The sequence below is a fragment of the Salmo salar genome, chromosome ssa02 (genome assembly GCF_905237065.1).
Source record: "Salmo salar chromosome ssa02, Ssal_v3.1, whole genome shotgun sequence".
Lineage (NCBI taxonomy): Eukaryota > Metazoa > Chordata > Actinopteri > Salmoniformes > Salmonidae > Salmo > Salmo salar.
This window is the reverse complement of record NC_059443.1, coordinates 51,747,995-51,775,744: the sequence shown is the minus strand read 5'-3', so window position 1 is coordinate 51,775,744 and position 27,750 is coordinate 51,747,995. Positions and strand designations below refer to the sequence as shown.

At 41.8% G+C, this 27,750-nt stretch overlaps 1 protein-coding gene and 1 pseudogene across 4 annotated transcripts in view; one reads left to right on the top strand and one right to left on the bottom strand.

Moving 5' to 3' along the window:
- Nucleotides 1-7,801, top strand: part of LOC106586164 (striatin) — a 105,550-nt gene extending 97,749 nt beyond the window's left edge. For all 4 annotated transcript variants that reach the window (XM_045705701.1, XM_045705696.1, XM_014173094.2 and 1 more), the window contains 4 exons: nt 2,902-3,042; nt 3,509-3,610; nt 3,782-3,868; nt 4,181-7,801. In XM_045705701.1, coding sequence (XP_045561657.1) covers nt 2,902-3,042; nt 3,509-3,610; nt 3,782-3,868; nt 4,181-4,350 — 500 coding nt within the window. In that variant the 3' untranslated portion in view covers nt 4,351-7,801. The remainder of the gene's footprint in view (nt 1-2,901; nt 3,043-3,508; nt 3,611-3,781; nt 3,869-4,180) is intronic.
- A 540-nt stretch (nt 7,802-8,341) lies between these two features.
- LOC106585506 (vitrin-like) overlaps nt 8,342-27,750 on the bottom strand; it is a 32,271-nt pseudogene continuing 12,862 nt past the window's right edge.

The window sequence follows — 27,750 nt, the reverse complement described above, 5'->3', positions numbered from 1 at the left end:
ATGTTTGTCATTTCATGCTATACAATCACCTAAAATCTGCCCCATAAAGAGTTACTCCAGGGTTTCCCAAACTAGGGGTCGCGACACCATGTAGGGTCGCCTGATGATGAAGATGGCACCGGAGGGGATGGCTGCCGTTTTATGGGCTCTTAATTAACCAACCGTGCTATTTATTTTTTATTTTTTCACATTGTAACTTATTTTGTACCTAATGTTGCTGCTACCATCTCTTATGACTGGAAAGAGCTTCTGGACATCAGAACAGTGATTACTCACCTTGAACTGGACAAATAATATTTATTGAATGAGTCGGACGAGTGGGATTTATTCCAGACACCCAACAAGGCCCTCATCCCCGTCATTCACAGGAGAAAGAGACAGAGATATCGCAGAAGGAGATCGGGGTGCCTTGTAAGAATCCGGCGACGAGTAGCTAATCTGCCTTTGCCATTGCTACTATTGGCCGGATAATAAAGAGGACGAACTACGTTATCCTACCAACGGGACATTAAAAACTGTAATATCTTATGTTTCACCGAGTCGTGGCTGAACGACGACATGAATAACATATAGCTGGCGGGTAATACAGTGTATCAGCAGATTAGAACAGCAGCCTCTGGTAAGACAAGGGGTTGGCGGTCTATGTATGTTTGTAAACAACAGCTGGTGCACGATTTCAACAGCTGGTGCATGATATCTCAAGGTTTTGCTCGCCTGAGGTAGTGTATCTCATGATAAGCTGTAGACCACACTATCTACCAAGAGAGTTTTAATCTATATTCTTCGTAGCTGTCTATTTACCGCCACAAACCGATGCTGGCACTAAGACCACACTCAATGAGCTGCATATGGCCATAAGCAAACAGGAAAATGCTCCTAGTGGCCTGGGACTTTAATGCAGGGAAACTTAAATCCGTTTTACCTAATTTCTACCAGCATGTTAAATGTGCAACCAGAGGGAAAAAACTCTAGACCACCGTTACTCCACACACAGTGATGCGTACAAAGCTCTCCCTCGCCCTCCAATTGGCAAATCTGACCATAATTCTATCCTTCTGATTCATGCTTACAAGCAAAAACTAAAGCAGGAAGCACCAGTGACTCGGTGCGTAAGAAAGTGGTCAGATGAAGCAGATGCTAAGCTACAGGATTGTTTTGCTAGCACAGACTGGAATATGTTCCGGGATTCTTCCGATGGCATTGAGGAGTACACCACATCAGTCACTGGCTTCCATCAATCAGTGCATAGATGTGACTGTACGTACATACCCCAACCAGAAGCTATGGTTTACAGGCAACATTCGCACTGAGCTAAATGGTAGAGCTGCCGCTTTCAAGGAGCGGGACTCTAACCCCGGAAGCTTATAACAAATGCCCTCCGATGAACCATCAAACAGGCAAAGCCTCAATGTAGGACTAAGATCGAATCGTACTACACCGGCTCCGACACTTGTCGGATGTGACAGGGCTTGCAAACTATTACAGACTACAAATGGAAGCACAGCCGCGAACTACCCAGTGACACAAGCCTACCAGACAAGCTAAATTACTTCTATGTTCGCTACGAGGAAAGTAACATTGAAACATGCATGAGAGCATCAGCTGTTCTGGACGACTGTGTGATCACGCATACCGTAGCCGATGTAAGACCTTTTAAACAGGTCAACATTCACAAGGCCGCAGGTCCAGACGGATTTCCAGGACTTGTACTCTGAGCATGCGCTTGACCAACTGGCAGGTGTTTTCACTAACATTTTCAACCTCTCCCTGACTGAGTCTGTAATACCAACATGTTTCAAGCAGACCACTATAGTCCCTGTGCCCAAGAACACTAAGGTAACCTGCCTAAATGACTACTGACCTGTAGCACTCTCGTATGTAGCCATGAAGTGCTTTGAAAGGCTGGTCATGGCTCACATCAACACCATCATTCTGGAAACCCTAGACCCACTCCAATTTGCATACCGCCCCAACAGACCCACAGATGATGCAATCTCTATTGCGCTCCACACTGCCCTTTCACACCTGGATAAAAGGAACACCTATGTGAGAATGCTATTCATTGACTACAGCTTAGCATTCAACACCATAGTGTCCTCAAAGCTCATCACTAAGCTAAGGACCCTGGGACTAGACACCTCCCTCTGCTTGGGCGGTAGATCCTGGACTTCCTGACGGGCCGCCCCCAGGTGGTAAGGGTAGGTAACACATCCTCCCCGCTGATACTCAACACCTCAGTGGTGCCTGCTCAGTCCCCTCCTGTACTCCCTGTTCAGTCATGACTCATTTAGTTTGCCGATGACACAACAGTGGTAGGCCTGGTCACCGACAACGATGAGACAGCCTATAGGGAGGAGGTCAGAGACCTTCTACACAGAAGATCATACAGCGTTATTGCCTGATGGTCTTCTGAACTTCCCAATACCTTTCTGATGCATTTCAGTCACGTCAAACCATACTGTCTTTATATTGAAATACTGTCAAAAATACTGTGACTGATTTGTAATAGACTGTCATAGTCCCAATTTAATAAAGTCAACATTGGCCGTTGATTGCATAACTTTTTTTACATGGTGGGGGTCGCAAAACATTTTTGATGTCAATATGGGGTCGCAGGTCAATAAAGTTTGCGAACCTCTGAGTCAATTCAGAACACTACCTGCCCCAAAAAGAGGTCTGACCTAGGACAAACCAGGTCTCCACAGCCAAACACTAACCTCTCCACCTCTACCTTTATCGGATTCAGAGGTAAAACTGATCAAGAATTAGCTCCGTAAAGAGTTACTCAATGCAAAAAAAGCTCTGACCTAGGACCAGGTCACCACACGCAAATCCTTCCCCCTACAGCAGAACCACTGCTCTAGAATTAGCTCATAACCTTTTCAACTCTGTTGGTTTCAGAGCTAGGCGTCCCCACGTCAGTTGACCTGGTGTGCAGTGAGCCGGCCCACATGGTGACGTCGTTCAGCACGGGGGAGATCGGACTCTTCAACATGGAGACGCGGCAGCTGATCCTCAAGCTGGACCAGACCGGAGAGCCCGGTAAGTTCCGCTGTCATTTCTACACAGTGACTATATAGATTTGTAACTCAAAAGCGAGTATTTGAGTGCAATATGCGCTTACTACCTATTTTCTTGCGCTCTCCCTGTCAACTCCCTTTACCCTTCTTGTCACAACATAAATGTTTTATGTTTATGCATTAAAAGTCATACTCTTATTTTGTTGGTGTACTCGCTTCAGAAAGTTTCCTTAGCATATTTCTTTGTTTTATTAGCAACAGGGCATAGCAGCTGGTATATCAGCACAGTCTGCAATATAACCCTAGTACCCACCAATTATATTATAGCTCTGTGGATGTTCAACTCCCTACTTTTTAATAATTTTGTCTTGAGTTATAACTCCCATTTATCCTGTTGTTCTGACAAGTGACTACATGTAAATGAGAAGGGCTAATCGGCAATGTTCAGTTGAGTTTCCTGTCTTTTCACGTCCACCCCGAACACACAGAAGCCCCGTGCAAGATCAACAAGGTGCTGAGTCACCCCACTCTGCCCATCACCATCACGGCACAGGAGGACCGACACATCCAGTTCTTCGACAACAACACGGGTGAGCTAGACAGCGGCCATTTTGAACCGACATTCCAGCTAGAATGAAAATAAAATGTATACATAGTAAGACAAACACATTTTGTCACAGTATAAAGTGTACTTATAACAGTTGGTATAAATACAACATTGAGGACATTGATTTTGTACTCATCCTGGGTTCCTATTACAGGGAAATGTATTCACTCCATGGTAGCCCACCTGGATGCAGTCACCAGTTTAGCTGTGGATCCCAATGGCTTGTACCTGATGTCTGGCAGTAAGTATTTATCTGGAAACAGAGAAGTACTAGTGTTTTGTTGGTTAGCGTTTCATGTAATTACAGCAATATTGTTCCTTGCATAACTGGAGAAACAAACTGACAGTGTGGCAAATATGATATCTGAGCACAGAAACGGAAGCCCCCTTGGATCTTTCTTGTGGCAATTTTCACTAAAAGGCAGTTGTAAAATTGTAACTCCCCATCTCTCCATCTTTCTCTCTGTCTCCCTCTCACTCTACCTCCCTATTTCTTTATACTTGTGTTCCTATTTCTTTATATTTTTATTCTCGCCATCCTCCGCCATGTTAGGCCATGACTGCTCCATCCGCCTGTGGAACATGGAGAGCAAGACGTGCATCCAGGAGTTCACAGCGCACCGCAAGAAGTCGGACGAGGCCATCCACGACGTGGCGTTCCACCCCACCAAGTGCTACATCGGCAGCGCCGGGGCCGACGCGCTCGCCAAGGTCTTCGTATGATTGCAAATCCCAATGGCTAACAGCTGCGTCCGGCTCGAAGGACCATAAAAAAGGGGATTAGGTGTGGTGTAACTGAAGGGAGAGATGGGAGTTGGAGCCCATCTCAAAGGCAGTGTGGAAGGAAATGTAGTGAGGTGAATGGGTAACTAGCCACTGGTGTCTGAGTCTCAACCAGTGGCAGTCGAGAGTGATGGTTAGACACCTGATGGTTTGAAGGCTGAAAGGGGTGAACGTGAGAGAGTTTTGAGAGAAGGCAGCTACTATCCTTCCACCGTATACTTCCTGTCCTACACACACACACTCCCCAGCTAACCCGGGCGGGCCTGGGTGCTACAGCCAAACCAGGAGTAGACCAGTGGTCAAACATCACAAAGACCAAGCAGATATCCAGGAAATTCTCAAGATGTGTACTCTCATTTAGAAACATTGCATTTGTTTCCTAACTAACAGAAACACAAGACTCATATTCTGCACCCACCCCAGCCACCCCTAAGACTGCCTGTGTCTTCAGTGTCGTCATTTTCAAAGATTTCATGAAAATGTGCCTTTTTCGTCAGTCTTGCAAACAACGTTATTTTACAGTTTGTGTGCAACGTAGGAGATTTTACAGTTTGTGTGCAACGTAGGAGTGGGCAAGGGCGTTCAACAACATAGCACTGGACATTGTCTATTCCATTTGATCCATAAAACTATGTTTGAAAATAATTATTTTCATCGGATGTACACAGCATATGTATGGCTAGTGGTCAATATCACAGTACTGTTTCAGTTATTGAATGAGGGAGTTGGGATCCACAATGCCCTCCAATCCACTGAAATATACAGTAGCGTGCAGAACTGGAGTCCCCCTAAAATAAATCACAATTGTAAAGAAGTTTAAAGTAACCTGAAAGTCAGTTTGAAGTTGAAGTAAAGGCCAAGAGGCTGCATTTCCTTGGTGTGTGATTTATTATAGCCTTTTTTATATGTCAATGTGGTTTTGTATGTAATCACAACAAATTGGAAATGACTCCATTCATTCATCTCTTAAACAAGTGAAAATGTAGCTTTTTAAGTAGTGCCTATTGTCCACACACTTGTTTTGCATTATCTTGAAAAGCCAACCCCATGAAAATAATTGAATTGTGTAATGAAACTTTGCTAACAGAATTCCTACATATTAGCCCATATGAATCTGTCACCTAAGTGAGTAAGCCATCCTTGTATTCCAGCTTGCTTTACTTCACTGTTGAATCAGTGTCCAAATCTATATTGCCTGTACACAGCCAAAACACTGACTTAGCCAGGCCACATCCTTTCTTAAACTTCATTTAGTTTCCAATTAAATTGTAAATGCTTTTATGCTTCAGTTCTCCTAGGTACAAGGAGTGCCTTTTGGTGTTTGGATGTTCCATTCTTTACATAAATAGGACAGCAACATTGTAATATACTGTAGCAACAAAAGTAGAAGCGCTAACTCTTAACAAGATCTGACCTGTGACAATTTGCTAGCAGTAGATCAATTACTCAAACTTTGTTTCACAATTTTAACAGAAGTGATTGATCAATGTTGTGGTTTGACCTAATTTGAATACATGCTGCTTTATCATGCATTTATAGTTGAACAACCAAACTGCACTGAAAATGGTTTGCAGTGAAACAATTTATTAATTTGATTGTTTTTTAATTTGAGCTGTGTATTTATTTATGCCTCTGTGTCATTTAAGCCAAAATTATCAACCAAGTATTGTCTTACAATGACAAGATGCTTCACAGAGAGCCTGCAGATGTGAAGTTTCCAGCGACTGCTAAATTGGCTCTTTCTGCTTATAATGCTAAGTTAGCTCTTTTGTTAATGCTAATGCCAAGTTAGCTATGACTGCTAAGGTAGATTCTTCATAGATATCCTGCTTGCCACTGTGCTGAGTTAGCCCCTTGGCTCCCATTTTGACTGCAGAACTGAGGTCTCTTAGTACTCAACTGCACACAAGCTACGCTCCTGTGTTTAGGCGATATGACCAGCTCTGGTCAGAAAGCAGGGTAAATGCTTAATGTAATAACTGTTTGAAAATATAATTTTGTCTAATTATTTTGAGCAATTACTCGTTTTTTTATTTACTATACATGGTTGGTGAAAAAGGTAAATCCTTGTTAAATACAGGTAGATATTTTTTTAAAGAATATTTTCTGTTTTACTTGAACATTTAGGAGTTATTCCTTGGGGGATTTGTGTACTTTGTTTCTTTTGTAGTGGAATGGTTGGAGATTTGCCGGTCTTATCAAAAGTTATGCCTTTGGTTGTGAGCACTACAAAACAAGACAGATTTTGTCATTTATTCTCCAAGTTGTCTCATCTGCAGTTGAACAGTGAGAGATTAGGATTTCGCTATCTACCAAATGCTTTGGTCTCGAAAATGAGGACTGTTGAATGACGAGGATGGATCAAAATCTGTGGGGAATTCGGTGTGCTTTTGTTGTACAAAGATATTTTTTCTTTTTTATTTACTTTGGTGTCAGGTAATTTTAGACAATGTAAGGGAGAGAACAAAAACGTGTACAGTTTTAAAGTATAAAAAAAAGATATTTATTAACACAGTATATTGAGTGGCTAAACATGGTGATGTGAAATGGAGTCAGTATGTATGGTGCCCTTGTCGTGGTAAACGTACAGTAGTCTCATCACAACACTGAGTAGTTGAACAAAAGAAGAGTTAGTATAGGGCCCCCTGCTGCTCACAATGTGGAAAAACCATATTTCAGCAGGTTGGCTCTCATTTCATGTCTTTTAATGGGCTGTATGTCCATGACAGAATAATGAGGGCTGAACATAGGCTAGTGTTTTGTTTGTGTGTTTTTGGTCGTAGAGAACCACTTTAAATACTAGTTTTCTCCAAATCAGTTTTGATTGAGCTGTCGTTTTTTAGACAGTGTGTTTATCATGACTGCATACGGTCATCAATTGGAATAATAATAATAATAATATAACCAAGCAAACAGTGGTCCTCCAGAACCAGGAGTCGGACAAGAACTAGGATTTTAACAAAGAATTATCGTACTGTGGTAGGCAGTGTTAAAGCAGAATGCTCTAGTCTAAATAGTGACTCATATATGCGTCTGAAATTCACTTGTCCATTCTGAGCAGCAGGGGGTGTTGCTTACAAGCAATACAAAGTGTATGAGAAGAGATCACACAAAACAAAGAACCTATTAATAACCAATGGGAAAACAAAGTCCTGGGCGAAGCCAAGTTTGCCTATTGTAAATCAAAAGTAATTCCCCTTTTAGCCTCCAGTTGTATAGAGAATTCTTTTAAGATGTGAATTTGATAAATATGCTAATTGGACTGTACATACAGTACATATAGTTATTGTCATTATAGTTTACTCTTTTTTCATGATGTATTGTATTTTTTCTCAGATGGGAGATTGACAGATTTATCAATAACAACAATAAAGGAATATGTTGTATATCATACTGGTAATGTAGTATTTGTTTCCCACCTTTAGAATAATGCATTTCATTGATTCAACATTATCACACATTTTCCATTCAAGTGTATACCTACCTATAGGAAAATATATTTGTATTTGATTCATATTTTAAGTACCCCATCTTACATATTAATTGTAATCCAATAGCAATGTTAATACCTTGCAAAAGTCCTAACAATATTTTTTAAACATACAGTATTTTATAAATAAATCTAAGATGTATATTATTTAAATACATAAACTGGTATGTGCGTAAGTATCATTTGTTGACAATGTAGTACTTCTCCCAGTGTGTAAGAGACCACACACACCAGAACGATGCTCAGCCGAGCGCAGTAGGGGGCCGTTCCATCACTTACTTTTGCCGTGGGGTATGTCATAGGGAGCAGTGCCTGTTTTCGAAGCCAATTAACATGTATAATCATTAGTAGATGACCAGAAAATGCTTCCTGATATTCTGGTCAGAGGCACTCTGTTGCACTCTCAGATGACTGTTGTTTTGGTGTGTTCTACTTAAGGGTTCAGTTTTGAGGCTGTGAGTTGAACTCTTGACAGATGCTGTGTACGATAGTGGACACCAGCTTATGGAGGCCATCAAAGTCCTCCATGAAGAACAAGTGCTCCTTGACTGACTCGCTGGCTATGTCTTCTAGCTGCTCCTGGGAAGCCCAAGCAAACCAATGGAGTAGGCAAAATACACCTGTTCACACACAATACACACACCATATATCAGTTTCTTTCTCCATTCAAATACTTCCATTCAAATGAATCCATTCTCCGTCAAGGTAGTCCCTGACCTGATTTAAATAGATGAAAGCAATAATGTGGAAAGTGAAACCTTGCTTTCATTTGCTCAAGTCACCCAAATGGGACCTTAAAAATGAAGGAGAGGTGTATTTTCAAAGTCTTCAAATAGGGCCTCTCTGCCCTGCTACAATTACTTTCCACCCCCCATTGTTCCGTCTTAGCCAATCGACTCTTGACCCTCCCTCCCCACCTTGCTTACCTAACTGTTGAGTGGCCAGAGCAGGGGACCTGACGTCGTCATATGAACGCCGTCAGTGATAACTACCATGACCTTCTGCTTACTCCCGTTCAATTGGCCGGAAACTTCCCATGTGGTGAACGCAATGGCCGCCCCTGTGCTGGTCTCCCCGCTCCAGTAGCTTATCCCCCAAACGTCGTCCAACAGCTCCTCCTTTCCACCATATGCCCCAAGGCCTATCTCCAACCTCTGCTCATATGTGTACTGCACTAACGCCGCGCGTGTCCATGGTAGAGATGTCGAACGTTGATGTAACATTGGTGACAAACTTGAGTAGGGTGTTGAAGTGGGCGGTGCCCATACTGCTGGAGCCATCCAATAGGAAGATGAGGTTGTGGGCATTGAGGCAGGTGTGGCTGCATACCAGGCAGGGAGTGGAACACGCGTTCCACCAGGGGCAGCGCGGTGGAGAGTAAGGATAACCAACTGACAACGGGCAGGAAGAAGACGCCGGGCCGACACCACCTGAGGAAGGGAGAAAATACAAAGGAGGATAAAGGAGAACACGGAGGTTGTCAGTTACAGTGTGTTTAACGGTTTGAAATCATGAACTGAATGATTCCTCATCAAAAAGAATGGAAAATTGTCCAATACACAATAAGGAATTGTGTAGAGATTAATGGACTGCACAGTTGGATTGGTGAAAGCAATGAAGCTGTTGCCTTGCTTCATTGACCCAACCCTATATAGATCAGTGACAACCTCAAAAAGGTTTAGGAAGTTATAAAAGTATTGGAACAGAGCCTGTGACCCATTCGTTCCTCTTTCAGAGCCCATTTTGACCTCTCACCTTGTCCTGAAAGTCAGACTCTGCCATGTCCGGTCTCTCGCCGTCGTCCAGCCCCTTGACGGTTCCCAGGAACACATTGACACCTGACTCCCAGGCAGGCCTTAAAGCTTCCTCCACGCGGTACGAGGGCCAACCATCCACCAGGACCACGTCAACACCTGTCCCTGATTACCGTTGCTGTAAGTAAAGTATTGCTCGTTAATGTGGGCCAAGGCCTTGCCAGGGACAACAGAGACATGTTTATTAGAATACGATAAAACCTAGTTTTTTTTTTTTTATCTACGGAAAAAGAAAATGTGTGTTTCTTATTGAACAAGTCCAGGTAGTCCCTCCCTGTTTCAGGTAGTCCCAGGAACAGTCAATGAGTGAGTATTCCAAATATTTTGGTAATATTGGTAATCTATTGGACAACGTGCAATCACTGGAGAATAAACTGGATGATCTCCGTTCGAGACTATCCTACCGATGGAGCATTAAAAACTGTAATATCGTATGTTTCCCCCTTAGTCGTGGCTGAACGACGACACTGAAAATATACATCGGCAGGACAGAACAGCTAGGTCTGGTAAAACTAGGGGTGGGGGTGTGTGTCTTTGTAAATAACAGCTGGTACGCAATGTCTAATATTAAGGAAGTCTTGAGGTATTGCTAGCCTACGGTAGAGTACCTCATGATAAGCTGTAGACCACACTATCTACCAAGAGAGTTTTCATCTATACTTTTCGTAGCCGTCTATTTACCACCACAAACCGATGCTGGCACTAAGACCACACTCAATGACCTGTATAAGGCCAAAAGCAAACAAGGAAATGCACATCCAGAAGTGGTGCTCCTTGTGGCCTGGGACTTTAATGCAGGCAAACTTAAATCCATTTGACCTAATTTCTACCAGCCTGTCACGTGCAACCAGAGGGAAGCATTTTTTGACCACCTTTACTCCACACACAGAGATGCATACAAAGCTCTACCTCACCCTCCAATTGGCAAATCTGACCATAAATATATTCTCCAGATTCCTGCTTACAAGCAAAAACTAAACCAGGAAGTACAAGTGACTCACTCAATACGGATGTGGTCAGATGACGAGGATGCTATGCTACAGGACTATTTTGCTAGCGCAGACTGGAGTATGTTCCGGGATTCATCCAATGATATTGGGTAGTATACCACCTCAGTCACCTGCTTCATCAATAAGTGCACCGACGTCGTCGTCCCCACAGTAACCATACGTACATTTTCCAACCAGAAGCCATGGATTACAGGCAACTTCAGCACCAAGCTAAAGGCTAGAGCTGCCGCTTTCAAGGAGCGGTACACTAATCTGGACGCTTATAACAAATCCCGCTATGCCTTCAGATGAACCATCAAACAGGCAGTGTCAATACAAGACTAAGATTGAAACCTACTACACCGGCTCCAATGCTCGTCGGATGTGGCAGGTCTTGAAAACTATTAGGAACTACAAAGGGAAACCCAGCGAGCTGCCCAGTGACACGAGCCTACCAGACGAGCTAAATGCCTTTGATGATCGCTTCGAGGCAAGCATCACAGAAGCATACATGAGAGCACCAGCTGTTCCGGAAGATTGTGTGATCACATTCTCCGTAGCCGATGTGAGCAAGACCTTTTAACAGGTCAACATTCACAAGGCAGTGCGGATCACCAGGAGGTGTACTCAGAGCATGCGCGGACCAACTGGCAGGTGTCTTCACTGACATTTTCAACCTCTCCCTGACCGAGTCTGTAATGCCTACATGTTTCAAGCAGACCACCGTACTCCCTGTGCCCAATAAAGCAAAGGTAACCTTCCTAAATGACTACCACCCCGTAGCACTCACGTCGGTAGCCATGAAGTGCTTTGAAAGACTGGTCATAGCTCACATCAACACCATCATCCTGGAAACCCTAGACCGACTCCAATTCGCATACCGCCCCAACAGATCCACAGATGACGCAATCTCAACGGCACTCCACACTGCCCTTTCCCACCTGGACAAAAGGAAGACCTATTTGAGAATGCTGTTCATTGACTACAGCTCAGCGTTCAACACCATAGTGCCCACAAAGCTCATCACTAAGCTAAGGACCCTGGGACTAAACACCTCCCTCTACAACTGGATCCTGGACTTCCTGACGGGCTGCACCAGTTGGTAAGGGTAGGCAACAACACATCTGCTAAGCTGATCCTCAACACGGGGGCCCCTCAGTGGTGCGTGCTTAGTCCCCTCCTGTACTCCCTGTTCACCCACGACTGCGTGGCCAAGCACGACTCTAACACCAACATTAAGTTTGCTGACGACACAACAGTGATCACCGACAACAATGATGCAGCCTATAGAGACGAGGTCAGAGACCTGGCATTGTGGTGCCAGGACAACAACCTCTCCCTCAACGTGTGCAAGACAAAGGATCTGATTGTGGACTACAGGAAAAGGAGGCAGGAACACGCCCCCATTCACGTTGACAGAGCTGTAGTGGAGCGGGTCAAGAGTTTCAAGTTCCTTGGTGTCCACATCACCAACAAACTATCATGGTCCAAACACACCAAGAAAGTCGTGACAACACCTTTTCCCCTCAGGAGACTGAAAAGATTTGGCATAGGTCCCCAGATCCTCAAACAGTCCTACAGCTGCACCCATCAAGAGCATCCTGACCGGTTGCATCACGGCCTGGTATGGCAACTGCTTGGCATCCGACCGTAAGGCGCTACAGAGGGTAGTGCGTGTGTAGCCTGGGGCCAAGCTTCCTGCCATCTAGGACCTATATACTTGGCGGTGTCAGAGAAATGCCCAAGAAATTGTCAAATACTCCAGTCACCCAAGTCATATACTGTTCTCTCTGCTACCACACGGCAAGCAGTACAGGAGCACCAAGTCTTTTTACTCCAATTTTCAATTGAATGCGGCTGCGTATCTTGGAAGGAATCTTATTTCACTCATTAGTTAAAACAGCAGGGAGTGTTGGAGAGGCAACAAAAATGTTAACACAGTACTGTGAAGACAATTCAACTCCCCTGGCTCCCGGCTTGGTGTCACTGATGGATCTTAATGAGTATATGCGTATTATATGAGTTTTATGTAGCTCTACAATAGTGTTATGTGCATTCCTTTTGATTATCGTTTTTCAATGGTTTGTTTTTCAGTATGTTTTTAAGCGATTCTCATGTGGGGTTTTTTTTCGGTAAGTGCAGATGAAGGAGAAGAAGGCCTCTTTGTTTAGATTAAGGCTGTTATTTAATCAAAGGTTTCTCTGGTAAGTCTAACATCTCTGTTTCACAAAGTAAACAACGTTTGGAGGATTTCACAAATCTTACAAGGCATTCTTGCAAGAGACATATTGTGTCTAATCCCTGGAAACTCATCCTACCCAAACCATACTTTTCATGTTGTTTTTCCAATGAGTGTCAATCTTGCCAGCCTGCCATCTTGTTGCACACAATGAAAATATGCCTTTCGGCTTTATCAAGGTTATCTTCGACCATTTTTATGCATGTATTGTTGTCTCTGGCTGGAGCAGCTTTATATATATATATATATTTCAATTGTCAAATAAGTCATTTAAAATCCTGTATGTGGCAACTCACCCACATTGGAGTGACCCCCTTTTTGGATGATATGCTCTATAGCTCCTTTACATTTTTTTATTTGTATTTATTTAACCTTTAACCAAGTCAGTTAAGAACAAATTCTGATTTACAATAACGGCCTACGCTGGCCGAACCCGGACGCTGCTGGGCCAATTGTGCGCCGCCCTATGGGACTCCCAATCACGGCCAGTTGTGATGCAGCCTGGAGTCAAACCAGGGTGTCTGTAGTGACGCCTCAAGCACTGAGATGCAGTGCCTTAGACCGCTGCGTCACTCGGGAGCCCGATTTAAGATCCCTGTGGGGTTGAGATGTGCCTTCAGTCCAAACTGACACTGGGAAAAACACACCTGTACTGTATTTCAACCGAGTTAATAATGCCTACCTATAATAATGAATCAATTAAAATATTGTGCCTTACATTGCAAGATGGCTGAGTAGGTTAGACCATGGTGCTGGCAACAGCAGGGTGTTATTGAAAAAAATGGATCAGTGTTGATATTTACGGTTTTCATACTGGTCCCAAGTGGGAATAAAACCCACAACCCTGGCGTTGGAAGCGCCATGCTCTACTAACTGAGCTACACAGGACTACAGTTGGGTAAGTTACTTTGTTTGCATGAACGCATGTCCTAATGACCACATCAACAAATATATTGTTCTTACATTCCTCTTGTTCTCTTCTGGTTGAGGGGAAAAGGGAGGTAGCACAGTAAGTCTGGTGGTGACAACAAAATAAATTATCTCTCCCCCCCTCCATCATTATCCATCACTACATCTGTTGAAAATGTCTCTCTCTCAGGATGTTCATTAAGCATGATGGTAAAGGAGGAGGCCTGGTGTGTGTCCCAAATGGCACCCTATTCCCTATGTAGCGCTCTACTTTTGACCAGGGCCCGTAGGGGTCTGTTTGAAGTCTGTTTGACAGCCCTAAGGGGAGTAGTGCTGTAGTGATTGAGTAGTTTGTAGACTACATGGAAGTACCTCACTTTAGTCCCTTTTCAGTTAGCTTTGACATGTTGAAACCCAATCAAAGCCTAGGAGATGGATGAGTGGCCTAGTGTGCTTCCCAAAAGGCACCCTATTCACTACGTAGTGCACAACTTTTGACCAGAGCACATAGGGCTCTGATCAAAAGCAGTGCCCTAACGTTATATAAAGAATAAGGTGCCATTTGGGATGCATTAGTAGTGCCTGTCTGTCAGCTGCCAACCAGCACTACCTATTTTGTTCTTTCTTCTGCCCCATCTTATTTTGTTCTTTTCCTGTCCTCCTTTCTCCAACCACTTTAGCAATCCCCCCTCTTGCCCTCTATCCCAGTATTTTGTCCAATTCCTTACGCCCACATTGATAACCCGTAACACCTCGAACAGGAAGTATTTCTGGATCTGAAAGCGTCGCCCACCTACGTTCCCGCTGCCGTCAATCAGAAAGGCGATGTCCACCATGCAGCCTGGAGACAACCCAAGGTCAAGTCATTTTACCAATAAACAAATGACGACATAACATTTAATAGACATTTATTCTTAAGTATAAGATTTAACACCAGTCGACAACAGCTGACGTCATTTAACACCTAACAACAATAGTCTGTTTACGTCAATGACAGCAGTCAGTCACATTTGATAACCTCTAAACTGGAGAAAACGTACCCAAAAAACATGTTGAATCCTGAATTTCTTCAGCAAAAATGCCATTTAAAAACATTTGTGACTAATGAGCTTGACTTCGATAAAAACATCCAGCTTTTTCCCCTGATAGAAAGACTTTATCACATGAGATAACATTGAGAGATGTCGATCATGTGTACCTACTTGGGTCTCCTTTAGGAATAACCTCAGGACCTTGATCTTGTGAGAGGACACCTGAGAGAAGATTAGATTTACTGTCGTAATACATACAGAAGCTCCCGTTCAGCAAGTTCATCCTACAGTGATCATCAGATGTTGGAGTTCTTACCAGTCTCATGGTTGGACTCAGAGAAGGTCCTCCAGACCTCCTGTTTTCTTGAGGCAGCCGCAGCGGCTGAAATGAAACCGGACTACTCTAAATGAGTCTTTCCCAAATCTAGAGCCTTGAGATTAGAGTCACGGTTCGAATCCCAATACTGTTTGTGAGTGTGTGTGCATTTGTGTGTAGGTTATTGTGACAGTAAAAATATGCATTTCGGTTGAAATACAACAAATTCTATTCTATCGTCATAACTGTTCTCTTCTTGACCAGCGTCAGTAATATTAATCAAAATCTATGAGAAAGGGAATGCCAAAAATGAAATAGACACAGTTGTTAGTATATAGTTAGTATAACCATGAGAGCCATACATATTCTGAAAGTATACATTCATGCGTCATTGAATGATAGGTCAGTGGACGTACCGAGTCGTCCGGGGTAAAAAGGCCAAAGCTGATAGTCAGAGAAGAGAGTTCTTTGGTTTTGCACTACAGGATCATAATTTTTTCCTTTGTAAAATGTTTTTTAAAATTACATAAATTAAAAAAAATGTAAAATGAGCCTCAAACAACATGAGCACTCAAACACCTGTTTCTTTGTATTTATTGTATGTACAGTACAGTCGTATGAAAAAGTTTGGGCACCCCTCTGAGGCTGCATAATAATTGACTCTGTCGTCACAGAAAATGATCACAGTGGCATGCCATTCATTTTCTAATAAAAGCTGAGTACTGGGGTATTGTCCAGACAAAGATTTTTAGTGTAGCAATATTAAGTTGTATGAAATTAAATCAGATGTGAAAAATAGGCTATGCAAAAATTTGGGCACCCTTGTCATTCTGTTGATTTGAATACCTGTAACTACTTAGCACTGATTAATTGGAACACACAATTGGTTTGGTGAGCTCATTAAGCCTTGAACTTCATAGACAAGTGCATCCAATCATGAGAAAAGGTATGTAAGGTGGCCAATTGCAAGCTGTTGTTCTCTTTGACACTCCTCTGAAGAGTGGCAACATGGGGGCCTCAAAACAACTCTCAAATGACCTGAAAACAAAGATTGTTCAATATTATGGTTTAGAAGAAGGCTACAAAAAGCTATCGCAGAGATGTAAGCTGTCAGTGTCCACTGTGAGGAACATAGTGAGGAAATGGAAGACCACAGGCACAGTTCTTGTTAAGGCCAGAAGTGGCAGGCCAAGTAAAATATCGGAGAGGCAAAGGATGGTGAGAACGGTCAAAAACAGCCCACAGACCACCTCCAAAGACATACAACATCATCTTGCTGCAGATGGTGTCACTGTGCATCATTCAACAATTCAGCGCACTTTGCACAAGGAGAAGCTGTACGGGAGAGTGATGCGGAAGAAGCTTTTTCTGCACACACGCCACAAACAGAGTCGCTTGAGGTATGCAAACGCACATTTGGACAAGCCAGCTTCATTTTGGAATAAGGTGCTTTGGACTGATGAAACAAAGATTGAGTTATTTGGTCATAACAAGGGACGTTATGCATGGCGGCAAAAGAACACAGCGTTCCAAGAAAAACACTCTCTACCCACAGTGAAATTCGGTGGGGGTTCCATCATGCTGTGGGGCTATGTGGCCAGTGCCGGTACTGGGAATCTTGTTAAAGTTGAGGGTCGCATGGATTCCACTCAATATCAGCAGATTCTTGGGAATAATGTTGAAGAATCAGTCACAAAGTTGTAGTTACGCCGGGGCTGGATATTTCAACAAGATAACGACCCAAAACACTGCTCAAAATCTACCCGGGCATTTATGCAGAGGAACAAGTACAATGTTCTGGAATGGCCATCCCAGTCCCCAGACCTGAATATCATTGAGAATGATGCTCGGCAACCATCAAACCTAACTGAACTGGAGATGTTTTGTAAGGAGGAATGGTCCAAAATACCTTCATCCAGAATCCAGACACTCATTAGAGGCTATAGGAAGCATCTAGAGTCTGTTATTTTAGCAAAAGGAGGCTCTACTAAATATTGATGTGATTTTTCTATTGGGGTGCCCAAGTTTATGCACCCGTCTAATTTTGTTTTGATGCATATTGCACATTTTCTGTTAATCCAATAAAACTCATTTCTCTACTGAAATATTACTGTGTCCATCAGTTATTTGATAGATCAAAATGAAATTGCTGATCCAAACACCCAATTATTTATAAATTGAAATCATGGAAATTGTCATGGGTGCCCAAACTTTTTCATACGACTGTATATGATTTGTTTAAATGTCACAGCACCAAATGCAGTGAATAGCCTCCGCATCTCTTCTCCTTCATAGCAACTTACTGGATAAGTTTCCACCTTGTCACTTTTGCACTCTTACAAATCAGTAAGACATATATTAACATTAATGTGTGTGTGTGTGTGTGTGTGTGTGTGTGTTTGTTTGTTTGTTTGTTTGTTTTACCAGAGTCACATCCCCGGTGAGTGAACCAGTCAGGGTATAGATAAAGAGGCAGAGGCCAGTCTTTCATTGTATAATCTGTATGGAAAAGAGACTACCAAAAATATTGTTTTTCAGTGATCAACAAAGCTATATTAGTGTACTTTTTCATTGAAATAAACTACCACAACCACAAATATGTGTTATATACTTTGTTAGATACTTAGATTGTACCATAATCCTGTGGTTTGTTGAAAACAAAAGGAGGCCTATCATAGGTGGAGATGGGAGGGTTGTCATAGCTGGACATGGGAGGGTTGTCATAGCTGGACATGGGAGGGTTGTCATAGCTGGACATGGGAGGGTTGTCATAGCTGGAAATGGGAGGGTTGTCATAGCTGGAAATGGGAGGGTTGTCATAGCTGGACATGGGAGGGTTGTCATGGCTGGAAATGGGAGGGTTGTCATAGCTGGAAATGGGAGGGTTGTCATAGCTGGACATGGGAGGGTTGTCATAGCTGGACATGGGAAGGTTGTCATAGCTGGACATGGGAGGGTTGTCATAGCTGGACATGGGAGGGTTGTCAGATGTATTTTTTGTGAAGAGGTGCTGACCAACGGCAAGTAAACTGTAGGCTATAAAAAATAAAGAGGGCCGCACACTCTCTATGTAAGCTCCCAGTAATTTATTGGGTAAACCACCAACATTTCGGGCTTTCACTGTGCCTTCAGGGTGAAAGAGACCCAGGGATGCCGAAACATTGGTGGTTTACCCAATAAATTACTGGGAGCTTATATAGAGAGTGTGCGTCCCTCTTTATGTTTTATATCCTACAGTTTACTTGCCGTTAGTCAGCACCTCTACACAAAAAATACATCTGACAACCATCACATCTCCAGCTATGACAACCTTCCCATCTCTTCCTATTATTGGGAGCTTATATATAGAGTGTGTGACTTTCTTTAGTTTTATAGCCAATAATAGTGTTTTACATGATTTTTGAATGACTACCTCATCTCTGTACCCCACACATACAATTCTGTAAAGTCCCTCAGTCGAGCCGTGCATTTAAAACACAGATTCAAGCACAAAGATCAGGGAGGTTTTCCAATGCCTCGTAAAGAAGGAAACCTATTGGTAGATGGGAAATAAGATGTAAATAAGAATTTGTACTTAACTGACTTGTCTAGTTAAATAAAGTAAAAATTGTTCACTGAACAAAAATGCAACAATTTCTACGAGTTACAGTTCATATAAGGAAATCAGTAAATTGAAATAAATTAATTAGACCCTAATCTATAGATTTCACATGACTTGGTGTGTATCTGTTGGTCACAGATACCTTTTAAAAAAGGTAGGGGCGTGGATCAGAAAACCAGTTAGTACTTGTTGTTGATTGTGGCGTGTGGAATGTTGTCCCACTCCTCTTCAACGGCTGTGTGAAGTTGCTGGATATTGGCAGGAAATGGAACAAGATGTCATAGATGTCGATCAATAGCATCCCAAACATGCTCAATGGGTGACATGTCTGGTGAATATGCAGGCCATGGAAGAACTGGGCAATTTTCAGCTTCCAGGAATTGTGTACAGATCCTTGCGACATGGGGCTGTGCATTATCATGCTGAAAAATGAGGTGATGGCAGCAGATGAATGGCACGGCAATGGGCCTCAGGATCTCGTCATGGTATCTCTGTGCATTTAAATTGCCATCAATAAAATGCAATTGTGTTTGTTGTCCGTAGCTTATGCCTGCCCATACCATAATCCCACCGCCACCATGGGACACTGTTCACAACGTTGACATCGGCAAACCGCTCACCCACATGACGCCATCAGCCCGGTATAGTTGAAACTGCGATTAAGCTGTGAAGAGCACACTTCTCCAGCGTGCCAGTGGCCATCAAAGGTGAGAATTTGCCCACTGAAGTTGGTTACGACGCCGAACAGCAGTCAAGTCAAGAACTGGAGAGAACGATGAGCACGCAGATGAGCTACCCTGAGACGGTTTCTGACAGTTTGTGCAGAAATTCTTTGGTTGTGCAAACCCACAGTTTTATCAGCTGTCCTGGAGGCTGGTCACAGACGATCCTGAAGAAGCTGGATGTGGAGGTCCTGGGCTGGCATGGTTACACGTGGTCTGCGGTTGTGGGGCTGGTTGGACGTACTGCCAAATTCTCAAAAACAACATTGGAGGCAGTTTATGGTAAAGAAATAAACATTAAATTCTCTGGCAACAGCTCTAGTGGACATTCCTGTAGTCAGCATGCCAATTGCACGCTCCCTCAAAACGTTAGACATCTGTGGCATTGTGTTGTGTGACAAAACTGCACATTTTAGTGACCTTTTATTGCCCCCAGCACAAGGCACACCTGTGTAGTGATCATGCTGTTTAATCAGCTTCTTGATATGCCACACCTGTCAGGTGAATGGATTATCTTGGCAAAGGAGAAATACTCACTAACAGGTATGTGAAGAAATTAGTGCACACATTTTGAGAGGAATAAGCTTTTTGTGTATATGGAACATTTCTGGGATCTTTTATTTCAGCTCATGAAACATGGGACCAACACTTTTCATGTTGCGTTTATATTTTTGTTCAGTATAGTTAATCCACAATAATAACCTCATTGACAAAGTGAAAAGAAGGAAACCTGTACAGAATAAAAATATTCCACAACATGCATCCTGTTTGCAACAACTTAACCTATTGGGTGAAGGGGGCAGTATTGACACGGCCGGATAAAAAACGTACCCGATTTAATCTGGTTACTACTCCTGCCCAGTAACTAGAATATGCATATACGTATTGGCTTTGGATAGAAAACACCCTAAAGTTTCTAAAACTGTTTGAATGGTGTCTGTGAGTATAACAGAACTCAAATGGCAGGCCAAAACCTGAGAAGATTCCATGCAGGAAGTGGCCTGTCTGAGAAGTTGTGTTTCATCTTGGCTCTTTTTATTGAAGACTGAGGATCTTTGCTCTAACGTGACACTTCCTACGGCTCCCATAGGCTCTCAGAGCCCGGGAAAAAGCTGAACGATATCGAGGCAGCCTCTGGCTGAAACACATTATCGCTTTTGGCAAGTGGCCGATCAGAGTACTATGGGCTTAGGCGCGTGCCCGAGTCGACCGAATGCTTTATTTTCTTTCGTCTGTTTACCTAAACGCAGATTCCCGGTCGGAATATTATCGCTTTTTATGAGAAAAATGGCATAAAAATTGATTTTAAACAGCGGTTGACATGCTTCGAAGTACGGTAATGGAATATTTAGAATTTTTTTGTCACGAATTGCGCCATGCTCGTCACCCTTATTTACCCTTTCGGATAGTGTCTTGAACGCACGAACAAAACACCGCTGTTTGGATATAACTATGGATTATTTTGAACCAAACCAACATTTGTTATTGAAGTAGAAGTCCTGGGAGTGCATTCTGACGAAGACAGCAAAGGTAATAACATTTTTCTTATAGTAAATCTGACTTTGGTGAGTGCTAAATTTGCTGGGTGTCTAAATAGCTAGCCCTGTGATGCCGGGCTATCTACTGAGAATATTGCAAAATGTGCTTTCACCGAAAAGCTATTTTAAAATCGGACATATCGAGTGCATAGAGGAGTTCTGTATCTATAATTCTTAAAATAATTGTTGTGCTTTTTGTGAACGTTTATCGTTAGTAATTTAGTAAATTTTTTGTAAATTCACCGGAAGTTTGCGGGGGGTATGCTAGTTCTGAACGTCACATGCTAATGTAAAAAGCTGGTTTTTGATATAAATATGAACTTGATTGAACAAAACATGCATGTATTGTATAACATAATGTCCTAGGGTTGTCATCTGATGAAGATCATCAAAGGTTAGTGCTGCATTTAGCTGTCTTCTGGGTTTTTGTGACATTATATGCTAGCTTGAAAAATGGGTGTCTGATTATTTCTGGCTGGGTACTCTGCTGACATAATCTAATGTTTTGCTTTCGTTGTAAAGCCTTTTTGAAATCGGACGGTGTGGTAGATAAAGGAGAGTCTTGTCTTTAAAATGGTGTAAAATAGTCATATGTTTGAGAAATTGAAGTAATAGCATTTCTAAGGTATTTGAATAACGCGCCACGGGATTTCACTGGCTGTTACGTAGGTGGGACGAAATCGTCCCACTGGCCCTAGAGAAGTTAACAACAACTAAAGTAACACTGCAAAACATTTGGCAAAGCAATTCGCTTTTTGTCCTGAATACAAACTGTTATGTTTGTGGCAAATCCAATACAACACATTACAGTGTACCACTCTCCATATGTTCAAGTATAGTGGTGGCTGCATCATGTTGTGTATGCTTGTAATCGTTAAGGACTGGGGAGTATGTCAGGATAAAAAGGAACGGAATGGAGCTAAGCACAGGCAAAATCCTACAGGAAAACTTGGTTCAGTCTGCTTTCCACCATACACAGGGAGATGGGTTCACCTTTCAGCAGGACAATAACCTAAAACACAAGGCAAAATCTACATTGGAGTTGCTTACCAAGAAGTCAGTGAATGTTCATGAGTGGTCCAGTTTTCACTTAAATCTTCTTGAAAATCTATGGCATGACCTGAAAATGATTGTCTAGCAATGATCAACAACCAATTTGATAGAGCTTGAGGAACAATAAAAAAGAATAATGAGCAAATATTGCACAATCCAGGTGTGGAAAACTCTTAGAGATTTACCCAGAAACACTCACAGCTGTTATCTCTGCCGAAGGTGATTCTAACATGTATTGACTCGGGGTTGAATACTCATCTAATCAAGATTAATGTTGTCGTGACATGACTTTCATTAATCTGATGACTGTTATGTATCGAATCAACTATGTTTCATTGTTACTCAATTTAATGTAACAATTAACCTGTTGGGTCTAGGGGGCAGCATTTGCACGTCTGGATAAAAAAAATGTACCCGATTTAATCTGGTTACTAATCCTACCCAGTAACTAGAATATGCATATACTTATTATATATGGATAGAAAACACTCTAAAGTTTCCAAAACTGTTTGAATGGTGTCTGTGAGTATAACAGAACTCATTTGGCAGGCAAAACCCTGAGACATTTTCTGACAGGAAGTGGATACCTGATGTGTTGTATTGACTTTAAACCTATCCCATTGAAAAACACAGGGGTTTAGGAATATTTTGGCACTTCCTATTGCTTCCACTAGATGTCACCAGCCTTTACAAAGTGTTTTGAGTCTTCTGGAGGGAGATCTGACCGAACAAGAGCCATGGAACGATGATGTCCCATTAGACACCTGGCGCGCGAGTTCATGTTGGGTACCCTCGTTCCAATACGTTATAAAAGAGTATGCATTCGTCCACCTTGAATATTATTCATGTTCTGGTTAAAAAGGCCCTAATGATTTATGCTATACAACGTTTGACATGTTTGAACGAACGGAAATATATTTTTTCCCCTCGTTCATGACGAGAAGTCCGGCTGGCTTACATCATGTGCTAACGAGACGGAGATTTTTGGACATAAATGATGAGCTTTTTTGAACAAAACTACATTCGTTATGGACCTGTGATACCTGGAAGTGACATCTGATGAAGAGAATCAAAGGTAATGGATTATTTACATAGTATTTTCGATTTTAGATCTCCCCAACATGACGTCTAGTCTGTATCGTAACGCGTATTTTTCTGGGCGCAGTGCTCAGATTATTGCAAAGTGTGATTTCCCAGTAAGGTTATTTTTAAATCTGGCAAGTTGATTGCGTTCAAGAGATGTAAATCTATAATTCTTTAAATGACAATATAATATTTTACCAATGTTTTCTAATTTTAATTATTTAATTTGTTACGCTGACTTGACTGCCGGTTATTGGAGGGAAACGATTTCCTCAACATCAATGCCATAGTAAAACGCTGTTTTTGGATATAAATATGAACTTGATAGAACTAAAAATGCATGCATTGTCTAACATAATGTCCTAGGAGTGTCATCTGATGGAGATTGTAAAAGGTTAGTGCATCATTTTAGCTGGTTTTATGGTTTTGGTGACCCTGTCTTTGACTTGACAAAACATTACACACAACTCTTGTAAATGTACTGTCCTAACATACTCTAAATTTATGCTTTCGCCGTAAAACCTTTTTGAAATCGTAAAACGTGGTTAGATTAAGGAGATGTTTATCTTTCAAATGGTGTAAAATAGTTGTATTTTTGAAAAATTTGAATTTTGACATTTATTTGGATTCAAATTTGCCGCTCTTGAAATGCACCTGCTGTTGATGGAGTGCACCACGGGTGGCACGCTAGCGTCCCACCTAGCCCCAAGAGGTATTAACTCATTAGGATTTGGGCCACCACAGAAGAAGTTGTTTAACCTGTTAGGGCTAGGGGGCAGTATTGACACGGCCGGATAAAAAACGTACCCGATTTAATCTGGTTACTACTCCTGCCCAGTAACTAGAATATGCATATACGTATTGGCTTTGGATAGAAAACACCCTAAAGTTTCTAAAACTGTTTGAATGGTGTCTGTGAGTATAACAGAACTCAAATGGCAGGCCAAAACCTGAGAAGATTCCATGCAGGAAGTGGCCTGTCTGAGAAGTTGTGTTTCATCTTGGCTCTTTTTATTGAAGACTGAGGATCTTTGCTCTAACGTGACACTTCCTACGGCTCCCATAGGCTCTCAGAGCCCGGGAAAAAGCTGAACGATATCGAGGCAGCCTCTGGCTGAAACACATTATCGCTTTTGGCAAGTGGCCGATCAGAGTACTATGGGCTTAGGCGCGTGCCCGAGTCGACCGAATGATTTATTTTCTTTCGTCTGTTTACCTAAACGCAGATTCCCGGTCGGAATATTATCGCTTTTTATGAGAAAAATGGCATAAAAATTGATTTTAAACAGCGGTTGACATGCTTGAAGTACGGTAATGGAATATTTAGAATTTTTTTGTCACGAATTGCGCCATGCTCGTCACCCTTATTTACCCTTTCGGATAGTGTCTTGAACGCATACGAACAAAACACCGCTGTTTGGATATAACTATGGATTATTTTGAACCAAACCAACATTTGTTATTGAAGTAGAAGTCCTGGGAGTGCATTCTGACGAAGACAGCAAAGGTAATAACATTTTTCTTATAGTAAATCTGACTTTGGTGAGTGCTAAATTTGCTGGGTGTCTAAATAGCTAGCCCTGTGATGCCGGGCTATCTACTGAGAATATTGCAAAATGTGCTTTCACCGAAAAGCTATTTTAAAATCGGACATATCGAGTGCATAGAGGAGTTCTGTATCTATAATTCTTAAAATAATTGTTGTGCTTTTTGTGAACGTTTATCGTTAGTAATTTAGTAAATTTTTTGTAAATTCACCGGAAGTTTGCGGGGGTATGCTAGTTCTGAACGTCACATGCTAATGTAAAAAGCTGGTTTTTGATATAAATATGAACTTGATTGAACAAAACATGCATGTATTGTATAACATAATGTCCTAGGGTTGTCATCTGATGAAGATCATCAAAGGTTAGTGCTGCATTTAGCTGTCTTCTGGGTTTTTGTGACATTATATGCTATCTTGAAAAATGGGTGTCTGATTATTTCTGGCTGGGTACTCTGCTGACATAATCTAATGTTTTGCTTTCGTTGTAAAGCCTTTTTGAAATCGGACGGTGTGGTTAGATAAAGGAGAGTCTTGTCTTTAAAATGGTGTAAAATAGTCATATGTTTGAGAAATTGAAGTAATAGCATTTCTAAGGTATTTGAATAACGCGCCACGGGATTTCACTGGCTGTTACGTAGGTGGGACGAAATCGTCCCACTGGCCCTAGAGAAGTTAACAACAACTAAAGTAACACTGCAAAACATTTGGCAAAGCAATTCGCTTTTTGTCCTGAATACAAACTGTTATGTTTGTGGCAAATCCAATACAACACATTACAGTGTACCACTCTCCATATGTTCAAGTATAGTGGTGGCTGCATCATGTTGTGTATGCTTGTAATCGTTAAGGACTGGGGAGTATGTCAGGATAAAAAGGAACGGAATGGAGCTAAGCACAGGCAAAATCCTACAGGAAAACTTGGTTCAGTCTGCTTTCCACCATACACAGGGAGATGGGTTCACCTTTCAGCAGGACAATAACCTAAAACACAAGGCAAAATCTACATTGGAGTTGCTTACCAAGAAGTCAGTGAATGTTCATGAGTGGTCCAGTTTTCACTTAAATCTTCTTGAAAATCTATGGCATGACCTGAAAATGATTGTCTAGCAATGATCAACAACCAATTTGATAGAGCTTGAGGAACAATAAAAAAGAATAATGAGCAAATATTGCACAATCCAGGTGTGGAAAACTCTTAGAGATTTACCCAGAAACACTCACAGCTGTTATCTCTGCCGAAGGTGATTCTAACATGTATTGACTCGGGGTTGAATACTCATCTAATCAAGATTAATGTTGTCGTGACATGACTTTCATTAATCTGATGACTGTTATGTATCGAATCAACTATGTTTCATTGTTACTCAATTTAATGTAACAATTAACCTGTTGGGTCTAGGGGGCAGCATTTGCACGTCTGGATAAAAAAATGTACCCGATTTAATCTGGTTACTAATCCTACCCAGTAACTAGAATATGCATATACTTATTATATATGGATAGAAAACACTCTAAAGTTTCCAAAACTGTTTGAATGGTGTCTGTGAGTATAACAGAACTCATTTGGCAGGCAAAACCCTGAGACATTTTCTGACAGGAAGTGGATACCTGATGTGTTGTATTGACTTTAAACCTATCCCATTGAAAAACACAGGGGTTTAGGAATATTTTGGCACTTCCTATTGCTTCCACTAGATGTCACCAGCCTTTACAAAGTGTTTTGAGTCTTCTGGAGGGAGATCTGACCGAACAAGAGCCATGGAACGATGATGTCCCATTAGACACCTGGCGCGCGAGTTCATGTTGGGTACCCTCGTTCCAATACGTTATAAAAGAGTATGCATTCGTCCACCTTGAATATTATTCATGTTCTGGTTAAAAAAGGCCCTAATGATTTATGCTATACAACGTTTGACATGTTTGAACGAACGGAAATATATTTTTTCCCCTCGTTCATGACGAGAAGTCCGGCTGGCTTACATCATGTGCTAACGAGACGGAGATTTTTGGACATAAATGATGAGCTTTTTTGAACAAAACTACATTCGTTATGGACCTGTGATACCTGGAAGTGACATCTGATGAAGAGAATCAAAGGTAATGGATTATTTACATAGTATTTTCGATTTTAGATCTCCCCAACATGACGTCTAGTCTGTATCGTAACGCGTATTTTTCTGGGCGCAGTGCTCAGATTATTGCAAAGTGTGATTTCCCAGTAAGGTTATTTTTAAATCTGGCAAGTTGATTGCGTTCAAGAGATGTAAATCTATAATTCTTTAAATGACAATATAATATTTTACCAATGTTTTCTAATTTTAATTATTTAATTTGTTACGCTGACTTGACTGCCGGTTATTGGAGGGAAACGATTTCCTCAACATCAATGCCATAGTAAAACGCTGTTTTTGGATATAAATATGAACTTGATAGAACTAAAAATGCATGCATTGTCTAACATAATGTCCTAGGAGTGTCATCTGATGGAGATTGTAAAAGGTTAGTGCATCATTTTAGCTGGTTTTATGGTTTTGGTGACCCTGTCTTTGACTTGACAAAACATTACACACAACTCTTGTAAATGTACTGTCCTAACATACTCTAAATTTATGCTTTCGCCGTAAAACCTTTTTGAAATCGTAAAACGTGGTTAGATTAAGGAGATGTTTATCTTTCAAATGGTGTAAAATAGTTGTATTTTTGAAAAATTTGAATTTTGACATTTATTTGGATTCAAATTTGCCGCTCTTGAAATGCACCTGCTGTTGATGGAGTGCACCACGGGTGGCACGCTAGCGTCCCACCTAGCCCCAAGAGGTATTAACTCATTAGGATTTGGGCCACCACAGAAGAAGTTGTTTAACCTGTTAGGGCTAGGGGGCAGTATTGACACGGCCGGATAAAAAACGTACCCGATTTAATCTGGTTACTACTCCTGCCCAGTAACTAGAATATGCATATACGTATTGGCTTTGGATAGAAAACACCCTAAAGTTTCTAAAACTGTTT